The 11,225-nt window shown below is 50.0% G+C and overlaps 1 protein-coding gene across 1 annotated transcript in view; it reads left to right on the top strand.

Moving 5' to 3' along the window:
* The first annotated feature begins 436 nt into the window (after positions 1-436).
* Positions 437-11,225, top strand: part of Prkcz (protein kinase C zeta) — a 75,492-nt gene continuing 64,703 nt past the window's right edge. Inside the window, exons 1-3 of the mRNA XM_010627770.3 lie at positions 437-558; positions 1,169-1,258; positions 2,517-2,567. Coding sequence (XP_010626072.1) covers positions 456-558; positions 1,169-1,258; positions 2,517-2,567 — 244 coding nt within the window. The 5' untranslated portion in view covers positions 437-455. The remainder of the gene's footprint in view (positions 559-1,168; positions 1,259-2,516; positions 2,568-11,225) is intronic.

Raw genomic sequence — 11,225 nt, 5'->3', positions numbered from 1 at the left:
ACTGAGGTCCATCAAGTCCTCCAAGGGTTTAAAAAGCACTACCTCTGAGCCAGGCATGGTGGAGTAATACCTGTCATCCTAGGTCCCTGGGAGGCTGAGGCAGGAGGGTTGCAAATTCAAGCCTAGACTGAGAAACTTAAGGAGACTGTCTCAAAATAAAATAAAAATGTCTGGGATGTAATCTTGGGCTTGGATCAGTGGGCTCCTGTCCCCACCTGGGTCACCTTTGTGAAGCATAGGAATGTGGCACAGTCACCTGGCACCATCCAGTGCATCCCCCAGGCTCAGGTGGGGTTTCTCGAGATTTTGTTTGTGGGGGGCCATCGTGTTGTATTTTGAGAACTCTTCATTCATTAGGCTGGTCATTGGGTGGGTCAGTAGCCCGTGTGCAGCCGGCTTCAGGGGTAACCCGTAACAGCCCGGTCCTCTGCTTCAGGGACATCCTGATCACTGGCATGGACACCGCGATGACGTTCCACGCGCTCTGTGGGGAAGTGCGTGACATGTGTGGGCTGCATCCACAGCACCCGCTCACCCTCAAGTGGGTGGACAGCGAAGGTACCTGACCCCTTGGCGGGGCTGTGGGGCTGTGGGTGGAGGGCGGCTTCCCCAGGAGGACAGCTGGAAAGGGATGGTGGGAGCAGTAGGTGGTGAGGCCGGGCAACATCCCCGCAGTGTGGGCTCTGCCTGTGTGTGCAGAGGCAGCAGGTCCTCACTGACACCTGCCCTCCTGGGGGCACTTTGGAAAAGCACCTCCCTGCTCCTGTGGGGCAGTGCCAGTCCAGCCCAGCCCAGCCAGCCGCCCTTGCCTGGCCCTCCCTCCCTCCCCTGGCATCTCCTGGTCAGTTTTTCTGTCTCTCTCTCTCTCCATCTGTCTCCCTCCTTCTCCTCAATCCCGGACACATGTCTGAAAGGTGGTCCCACATGCTGGCCACGCTCTGTCAGGCACCCAGTCTAGCAGGAGCCTCCCCCTGGGGCCGTGCAAAGTTCTGGGTCCCCGTCCAGCCCAGAGACCAAGAGCCTCTCCTGTGGCCTGGTCTGGCTGGGGAGAAGGGTCTGAGCTCCCGGGGTTCCTGAGCTGGCCACAAGCTGGCTTCTGGGCCCTGGCTGGGTTGTCCAGTCATAGACAGTGACGCCTGCCTGCCGCGACCCCTCTTGCCCTGCCCAGGTGACCCCTGCACCGTGTCCTCCCAGATGGAGCTAGAGGAGGCCTTCCGCCTGGCCTGCCAGCAGAGGGACGATGGACTCACCATCCATGGTGAGTGGTGGCGGGTGGGCACCAGGACACCTGGGCCAGCGCATCTTCTACAGACCACAACTGGGGGACAAGGCCACCTGGGGGACAGCAGTTTAAAATCTTATGATGCCAGAGGATGTAAAGATTACCCTGTATTTGTGGTACTGGGATTGAACCCAGCACCTTCACACTGGGCTGCAACTCCAGCTCTTTTGTGTTTTTTATTTTGAGACAGGGTCTCAGTAAGTCTCTTAACTGACCCAGCCCGGGCTGGAGCTTGTGATCCCCCTGCCTCAGCCTCCCAGAGTGCTGGGGTGACATGCATGCACCACCATGCTCGACTGAAGGATGTTGGTATGACACTGTTTGGGCTGATTTTTCTCTCTGGCCCATTAGTAACCCACGTAACACCCATGGTGCACAGAGCCAGTGGGCCAAGCACAGTCTGGATTCTTGTGGGTCCTTGCGGCTCTGAGTTGCCTCTTCTCCAGATGGTCTCCTCCCCACAGCTCACCTGGTTCTGCCCATCTTGGTGCTCTGAGGGGTTGGTAGCCAGTGAGGCCCAGCACGTGCAGGCGAGTCTGTGTCAGCGGGTGATTGAGCCTCCTGGTTCTTTGGGTTCTGTGCCACGGGCCAGGTGGGGGATCTGCCCTCTGGGTTAAGACGCCCCACTGTGCAACCCTTTTGTAGGTATAGCTATAGACTTAAGCCCTAATCTAGGTCACTTACATTTTAAGATGGCAAATGCATGTATTTGGCCTCCTGTACATGGAAGCTGTGGTACCTTGAAAATTCACGCACAAGAAACACAAGAAAATACCTGTTTTAACCAAGTCATAGTACTTCCTACGCTTCTGTTTTAGTCATCCGTAGAAGTCCAGGGTATATCTTGAAACAGTTAATTTTGAACTGTGGTTCATACAGAGACATGGAGTCTACTGTGCTTTTAGAAGTCAGTTTCAAATGTGAGCACAGCCCCTTCCCATATTCTTTCACTAGTGAAATTGGTAGTTTTACCCTGACAGCCTCATTCTAACCCTGACCACCTTTTCCCTGGATTTTCAGTGGCTCTTACAGAATGGGTTTGGCAGGAGACAACTTGGTCTCTGAGGCTCTTGCTAAGGAATCTCCCCAGGGGAGGTCGTCATGGGTGCTGTACCGAGTGCTTTGTGTGGAAGGACCTCTGCTGGGCCTGACGCAGGGCAGGACGTTAGGAAGACAGTGGAAGGGGTAGATGGCAGTGGGCACTGACGCCCTTTCTTCCCTTCTTTCTGCCCAGTTTTCCCAAGCATCCCGGAGCAGCCTGGCATGCCTTGTCCTGGAGAAGACAGTGAGTGCTGCGATTTTCCTTCACCTCACATCCAGCGGGCCGGGGAGAAGCGCTGACCTGTTGTCGGAGTGTGGGCGGTGGGTGTTGTTTGGGAACGAAGCCCAGGAATGGCCTCTCCCGCCAGGTCCATGGCCAGCCCCTGAGACTGTGAGTGGGTTTCCACAGTGGCTGGTGCCCTTGGGCCACTTCCTGGGTAGGGTGGGCTGGTCCTTTAGCAGCAGAGGGAAAGCTCCAAGAAGGACAGAGGGGTCAGGTGGGGATGACGTCGCTGCGCCCGTGCTGCCCCCACTCCTGTGCAGTCTGCAGGTGGAGATGTGGCCAGTGGGTCTGGGTGAGTGGGCTCCAAGGGACTCCTGTCCCTGAGTCTGACTGTCCTGGAACCGGGGCTGAGGGAGGTGTGGTCACCAGTGGAGCTTTCTGGCAGCTGGGGTCGGAGGGAAAAGGGCAGGAGGCCATGTGGGCCCTTGTCTGTGTGGCTTTGCCCTGAGGGTATGGGAGGGTGGAGAGGGTCAGTGGGCAAGTGGGGCCCAGAGAGATGGGCAGTAGTGCCCTGACATGGGTCTGGCCTCAGCCCTGCAGCCTGCCAGGCTTCGGAGCAGTGGCTGGCACACAGAGTTTCTGGTCGTCTTCCCGTGCTGATGTCTTCTATGGCATAGTGCCTGTGTCCCGTGGGCAGGACAGGTTCTGGGAAAGGGTGTCTTTGTGGGGGAAGGCGAGTGGCTATATCCTTCAGCCTTCGGGGTGCCGGTGGGCAGGAAGCCCCCCACTGTGTCTGCTGAAGGCTGGATGAATTTTTTTCATATTTTTTTTCAGTACCGGGGGTTGAACCCAGGACCATTGCATTGAGTTACATCTCAGCCCAGTGTTATTCTTTCTTTTGAGATAGGGTCTCCTTAGTTGCCAGGTTTCCCTGGAATTTGTGGCCTTCTCGCCTCCAGTGTGCTGTGTTAGAGGCAACTAACACCAGGCCATCTGCCACCTGGGTGAAGAAGTCTGCGGGCTTTGTCAGCTCTACCCTGAGCCACGTGGCCCCAGTGTCCTCGCCACAGGGGGAGCTCGGGGCATTTGTGGAACCCTCCCAGCCGGCCTGGTATGGGGAGGGGGCCCAGAGTTGCCAAGCCTGGGCAGGACTGTGGGGCTGAGGGTCCTGGATGTGGGGTGGGGTCACCTGAGGCTTTGTGACTGCGGTTTTGTTGGAACTTTCCCTAGAGCCTGAGCAGGGGCCGGGGCAGCAGGTGCATCCCGGCCTCTGGGTGCCAGGAGTCAGCAGTGGATGCTGTGGCCTGACAGGAACAGAGACTGTGACCTAGGTGCCTGGTGGGCATTTGTTTGTGATTTGCTGAGGGTTGGAGACAGGGCCAGCCCAGCAGAAACCGCGCCCCACTGGGGCCCCATGAAGAGGACTGGGTGGGCGGAGAACAGATGGACAGGTGAGCCCAACAGGTGTGGTTTCGAGGCCAACACCTGCCTGTGGCATAGTGCCTGGCGCACCTCTCACGTGCTGCCTGGATCTAGCTGCTTGATGTTTTCTTTCTCGTCTTCCCCTTGCTTCCTTTCTGCTCCGCTCCTTGTCTTCTGAGGCCGGCCTTCCTGCATGCCAGTGTGGGCCCAGTTCCCCACCTGGCTGGCACTCAGGCCCGTGCCACTGCCCGGGGCTCCTGTTGTTTTCAGTGGCAAAGTGCATCCCTCAAGGCAGCCCCGACTGAGCCCATGGCAGCCACTTAGGCCCAATGACTGCGGTGGCCGAGTCCCATGGCTGGCCCCGTGACGCTTCCCGTGCTGTGTGGCCCCTCGGGCCTGGCTTCCTGCACTCGGCAGCCTCCTCCAGGCCTTTCCTGCTGTAGCATCAGCTGCCGTTCTCTCTTTGTTTCATTTTTTCCATGTCTGTACTTTCGTACTCAGTGATTTCTCCCGGGGCCTCTCACCTGTGCGCGTCCGAGTCCGTCTGTCCCCTCCCTACTGTCCTGCTCCGCTCCCTCAGCTCCTGTGCCCCTTCTCCCTTACAGGAGCCCTAGTTGTTTTATCTTCATTCTTTTTCTACTCCCTTTTCCCTCTCCTCTCTCTGTCTCATAATCCCTTTCCTGTTCCTATTACATCTTTTATTTTGTTCTCTATGATGCAGAGCTTTGGGTTTCTCATGTAAGAAAGTCATGTAACCGTGAAGCTGGTGTGTCTGGCTTGTTTCACTTAACGTTACGGTCTCAGTGGCACCATTTCCCTCACGTCTGTCCTCAGGGCAGAGTAGGGCTCCACTGCGTGTTAAGACAGATGCCCGTGTCTAATGGCCTGCCTGTGTGACAGCTATGCAGGTTTACGGCAGAGTTGCGCTGTTTGGTCTTGCGACCCATCTGTTTTTTTGTATAGTCCTCTACATCTTGTCTGTCTATAGAGGATCAGTGTCTTTTTCTTTGGTCTAATATGCCGTATTTGTATAGCACTGTAATTCTTGCCGATTGCACTATACAGTACAGTGCTATAGTTTTATGTGCTGTTATGCAGTGTATGCATGGAAGAGTTATGCACATAAAGCTGGGTGTGAGGGTGCACACCTGTAATCTCAACACTCAGGAGGCTGAGGCAGGAGGATTGCTGGGAGTTGGAGGCCAGCCTGGGCTACATAGTGATTTCAAGGCTAGCCTGAACTTCATAGTGAGACTGTACAAAAAAAAAGTTATGTAAATGCTGGGGATTAAGCTCAGTGGTTCCGTCGCCTGCCTTGAAAGTGCAAGGTCTTGAGTTCGATCCCTGGTAACCCCCCAAAAAAAGTTATGTAAGTTGGCGTTTCCTTCGACCATTTCTTTGTTGTGAATACTGTAAGGTAACACTCTATGCAGTTTCTTTTTGGTGACCTGTCCATCCAGTGACCTAGTTGCAGGAGTGTGGCCCGTCCTCAGTGAGGGTGTCTGTACCACGTCTTCTTTACTCACTCGTGTGTCGGTGGGCGTGCAGGCTCTCCTGAGACTTTGCCGTCAGGAGTTGTGCTGCTGTAAATGCAGTTGTGCCTGCAACGCACACCTGTGGCTCGTTCAGAAAGAGCCCTGGAAGGGGAAGGGCTGGGTCAGACGGGGTTTGTAGTTTCAGTTTTCTGAGGACTCTCCATACTGATTTCCACAGTGGTTGTCCTGGTTTACACTCCCAACAGCAGTGCAGGACTTCTTTTTCTCTGTCTCCTTGCCAGCATTTGTTATTATTGGATTTGACGATGGCCATTCTTTCTCTAGAGTAAGATGGTATCTCAGTGTTGTTTTTAATTTGAATTTCTCTAATGACCAGTGATGTTGAACATTTATTTCTTCAGTATTTATTGGCCATTTGTACTTCTTCTGAGAAGTGTCTGTTCATTTCAGTTGCCCTTTCTTTTTCTCACTAAGTTTATTGGTACTTTTTAGGTATACAGTATAGTTACACTCATCACTGGGATCTTGTACCTTTACATGGCGTATCTTGGGTCTTATTTTTTCCCCATTCCGGGCCTTTCCTTCACCCCCTCTACCTTTCCCTGTTTGTTTGTTTTAGTTTGGTTTTGATTTTTTGAGACAGGGTCTCACTATGTAGTTGAGACTGACCTGGAACTCACTATGTAGCCCAGGATGGCCTTGAACTCGCAGCAATCCTCCTGCCTCAGCCTCCCAAGTGCTGGGATTACAGGCTTGTGCCACCATGCCTGGCTCACCCTTCCCTGTTTACAAAGATTTTGTTTCCATTGTTTTCCTTTTCTCATATTAGTTGCCTTTTTTTTTTTGGTGCCAGTTATTGAACTTGGGCCCTTGTGCTTGCTAGGCAGGTGGTGGAACCACTAAGCCAAATCTCCGGCCCAGTTGCCCATTTTTTGAATGGGTCTTTTATTTACTGGGTCTGACTTTTTTAGTTTTTTATGTATTCTAGATATGTCCTCTGAGGTGTAGCTGGCAACAATTTTTTCCCATTCTGTAGGTTGTCTATTTACTCTCTTGATTTTTTTTAATTCACTAAGTTTATTGGTACATTTTAGGTATATAATATGATGACATTCATTATTGGGTGTTTGTACCTGTACATGATATATCTTGGTTCCTATTTTTTCCCTATTCCTCTGCCTTCCCTTCAATCCTTCCACCCACAATTACTCTTGAATTCCTGAAAGCTCTAGTATTTTTAAAATTGCTATTTGCTTTTTTTGTTGTTGTTTATTGGTACTTGTTTCCTTTGCTGTCCAGAAGCTTTTTAATTTGGTGAGATCCCATTTGTTGATTCTCTGTATTGTTTCTTGTGTCCTTGGGATTCTTTTTTTTTTTTTTTTTTTTTTTTTTTTTTGGACTTGCGCTTGCAAGGCAGGCCACGGAACCGCTGAGCTAAATTCCCGGCCCTCCTTGGGATTCTTTTGAGAAGTTCCTTGCCTACACCTGTGTCTTCAAGAGTTTCATTTCCAGCACATTGTTTCTGTTTTAACATTTAGATCTTTGATCTATTTTGAGTTTAGCTTAGTACTGTTTTAGTTACTTTCCTTGTTGCTCGGACAAAATATCCAACACCCACAGTTAGGGAGGGGAGCTTTATTTGGTTCACAGTTTGCAGAGGTTCAGTCCATAGCTGGCTGGCTCCAAGGCAGGGAGGCACGGCAGAGGGGCGTCATGTGGACGGTACATGGTGCCAAACAGTGGTGGCAGGGCAGGGTAAGCAGAAGGGAGCAAGCAACAGCAAGGACAATTGACCCAGTTGACTGGCAGGGACCCTCTTTGTATCCCTTTTATCTTATCCAGGCATTTAGGGCGGTTAAGACAGGATTTCACACCCAGGGTGGGGTACTTTTAATCCCACCCAGAACTGTGCCAAACCCAGCAGTGGATTCATTTAGCAATCACACACCCTAGATGCAGCCACCTCTGAAAAGCTCTACCAAGGAGTACATGAGGCTTTGGGGGGACATCTAGACACAGCCATAAGAAGTCCAAAGTGAGATATATGAGTCTAGACACAGTTTTCCCAGCACCATTATGAAAGAGACTGTCTTTCCTCCGTGTATGTTTTGGGCTCCTTTGTCAAAGATCAACTAGTTGAATGTGTCTGGGGTTCTTCCTCTACGGTGATCCACATTTCTGTTTTTGTGCCAGTACCATTGCTGTTTCTGTTTTGTTTTATTTTTGAGACAGGATCTCACTGTGTGGCTCAGGCTGGCCTGGAACTCTCTGATCCTCCCCTGCCTCACTCAGGGCTCCCCCCCAGGATAGGCATGTGTGTAACCACACCCAGCCATGCTGCTCTTATCACTGTGGCTTTGTAATATAATTTTAAATCTGGGGTTATGATGCTTCCAGCGTTGCTATTATTACCCAGAACTGTATTTGCTATTCTGGGTGTCTTCTGGTTCCGTATTAATTTTTGGATTGTTTTCTCTAAATCTGGGAGGAATGCTGTCGGTGTGTTGATTGACATTGTGTTAAATCTCTGTATCAGACTTGGGAGTTTGGCCATTTGACTGTATTGGTTCTACCTATCCTGGAAAATGGGCATCTTTTCATTGTCTGATGTCCTCTTTAATGTCCTTTTTCAGAGTGATGTCATTTTTGTTGTAAAGATCTTTTACTTCCTTAGTTAGGTTACTTCCTAAGGGTTTAATTTTTCTTGATACCACTGTGAATGGTACTGTTTTCCTAGTTCCTCAGTGAGTTAATTATTAGTGTATAACTATGTCATTCATTTGTTGATTTTGTGTCCTGTCACATTGCTGAATTTGAGTATTCTAAGAGTCTATTGAAATTTTGGTGTCTTTTGGGCAGATCCTGTTACTTGCAAATACTGATACTTTGACTTTTTCTTATTCCTTTCTCTTGTCTGATTGCTCTGGCTAATGTTTCAAGGACAGTTGAACAGCAGTGGTCATAGCGGACTCCTTGTCTTGTTTCTGATTTTTGAGGGAAAGCTTTCAGTTTTTCCCATGTATATGATTTTGGCCATAGGTTGCCATTCTTTTTGCTCTAAGACAGTATTTCATTCTGGAAGCCAGGCTGGCCTCAAGTTCACAATTCCCCTGCCTCAGCCTCCCGGGTGTTAGGATTATAGGTGTGCACTACTGTCCCCAACTTCTTTATAATTTTAAAAATTCTGGTAAATTGACATAACACAGCTCACCGTCTCAGCCATGTTTAGCCGTGTAGTTTCGTGCTGTTCAGTGTAGGTAGTTGTACAGCCTTTCCTCTACCCTCTCCAGAACGCTCTCCTTCCTAAACTGTGACCCGTTGACACCACTTCTGGCCCCTGACCACCCTTGTGGGACTCTGACTCCTCCAGGGGTACACGGAAGCAGGCCTCTGCCATTTCTGGTCCCAGAGCCTCCTGGGTCTGACCCATGGGTGAAGCGTACCGTTGTCCTCTCCGCTCCTGTCTTGGGGAGTGGGTGCTTCCGCTGCTAGTGTGCAGCCTGGCCATGGTGTCGGGGTCCCTGCTGGCCTGGTTTCAGCTCTTGGGGTTTGACTGGTGTTGCTGGCTGTGCATGAGTCTGCTCTTGGTGAAGACCCACCATACTGCTCCCCATAGGGTTCTGTGCCACGTGGCACCCAAGGGTGCTGGTTTTCTGCACTACCTCCCAGCACTTATGCTTTCTCTCTTCTTTACGACAGCAGCCTCTGCCTGATGGGTGTCTCCTTTTCCTAGTAACAGTGAGGTCGGGCACCTTTGCGTGTGCCTTCTGGCTTCTCAATAAGTTATTTGGGTTTTTTTGGTTCCAGGGATCGAACTCGGGACCCTGTGCTTGTGAGGCTGGCGATTGCACCGCTGAGCTAAGCCCCCATGTCCCCTGCTGGCTTCTTTGGAGCAGGGTCTATTTGAACCCTTCGCCCCTTTGGCTTTTGTCTTGTTTTTGTGGGACTTTGTTGGTTGCTGTTGCTGTTTGTTTTGAGATGGGGTCTTGCCGTGTGGCCCAGTCTGGCCTCCACCTTCCAGGCTCTAGGTCCTCTTGACTCAGCCTCTTGGGTGCTGTACCCGCTGCCTCTGACCTTTTCTTCTTATTCTTATTTATTAAAGTGGAGCTATTATTGGGCCAGGGATTTAGCTCAGTGGTTCTGCTTCTTGCCTCGCAAGTGCAAGGACCCGAGTTCAATTCCTGGTACCCCCCCCCCAAAAAAAAAAGTGGAGCTATTTCTCTTGTTTTCTTATTTAATGTAGTACAAGTAGATACTAATAAAGAAAATATAAACCTTCTTCTATGAAAATATAAAACAAAATTTCATAGCAAAATAATTAGAGAATAACAGTCATTAATATACAGTGTGTCCAAACAATGGCTGAAATGTTATTCTGAGCATAAATCACAGACTGCCTGTGCCCATGTTTGAGTTGAGTTAATGTCTTGTTGGTGTTAGGCGTTTTCTGCAGATGCTGGCTCTTGGCCCCTTCGGGTATATGATTTACAAACATTTTTTGTCTCCTATTTGTTGCCTTCTTTGATAGCAGAGCCCTTTGGTGTACAGTTTTAAAATTTCCTGGAGACTGGTTTATCTGGCTGTTCTCCCCAGTTTTGTCTGCGTGGGTGTGGTGGTCACTCCTCGGGGAACTGGCACCTGCGCACAGTGCATCTTTGCTCTTTCGTCCCTTTTCTCCACCCCTCCAAGCCTCCTCCATCTCTTGGTCGCCTCTACTTTTGGAAAAGCTCTGGCTCCCTGTTTCCTGTGATCCATCTTTCATATTGCTCTTTATCTGTACTGAGAGTTTCTCATATGAGAGAAACCATGTGATATTTAAGCCTGTGTGCCTGATTCATTTCACTTTAACATTGGTCTGAAGGTGAACCTGCTTCTTACAGATGACTCAAGTGTACCCTTCTTTATGGCAGAGTAGTGCCCCACTGTGTGCAGATGCCACAATTTTTTTATCCACTCATGGTGGACACAGCGTGTAGCCTGCGTCTAAGAGTTAGCCAGCGTGAACTGTGCCTGGATTACTGCGGTGTGACGTCTTTAACTCTTTGGGGAAGGTGCCTAAAGGGAAGTAGCTGGGTGGAATGGAGCTTGTAGCTGTGGTTATCTGAAAACTCTCCATATTGCTGTCTGGCGTGGTTGCACCAGTCCACATGTCCACCAATGCCGAAGGCTCCTTTTCCCCTGTGGCCTCGCCAGCATTTGTTGTTATTTGATTTCTTGGTGGTCATCATTCTCTCTGGAGTAAAATAGAATTTCGGTGTTGTTTTAATTTCTATTTCTCTAATGGCCCAGCCATACCAAGCATTTTTTTTCTTGTATTTATTGGCCCTTTGTACTTATTTTGAGAAGTGCCTGTTCATTGCGGTTGCCCATTTTCACTGGATTTTTTTAATTTCAGGGGTCTAATTTTTTGAGTCCTTTATATATAGGAGCAGCTGGCAAAATTTTTTCCCTGTTTTATATGTTGCCTCTTCATTCTGTTGACTGTGTTCTTTGCTCTGTAAAGCTTTTGTGTCTGATTTTTCCTTTTGTCGCCTATCCTTCTGTTGTAACATCCGGGAAAACTTTGCTTAACCCAGAGGTGTGAAGCTTTTGCCCTGGGTGTTTTCTTTAACAGAGTTTTATTTGTTGGTTCACATTTCGTCTGTGGGCCCATTCTGAGTCAGTCCCTGTGTCTGACGCGAGGTGAGCTGTACCCTTGCTCCTTGATGGTTGGTTGTCCGGTTTCTCCAGCAGTCCCTTCCCCCAGGGCACGGCCCTGACA

Source organism: Fukomys damarensis, unplaced genomic scaffold, assembly GCF_012274545.1.
Source record: "Fukomys damarensis isolate Sample0158 unplaced genomic scaffold, DMR_v1.0_HiC HiC_scaffold_23, whole genome shotgun sequence".
Taxonomy (NCBI): domain Eukaryota; kingdom Metazoa; phylum Chordata; class Mammalia; order Rodentia; family Bathyergidae; genus Fukomys; species Fukomys damarensis.
Note: the sequence above shows the minus strand (reverse complement) of the source record. Positions and strands in the feature narration are given on the sequence as shown.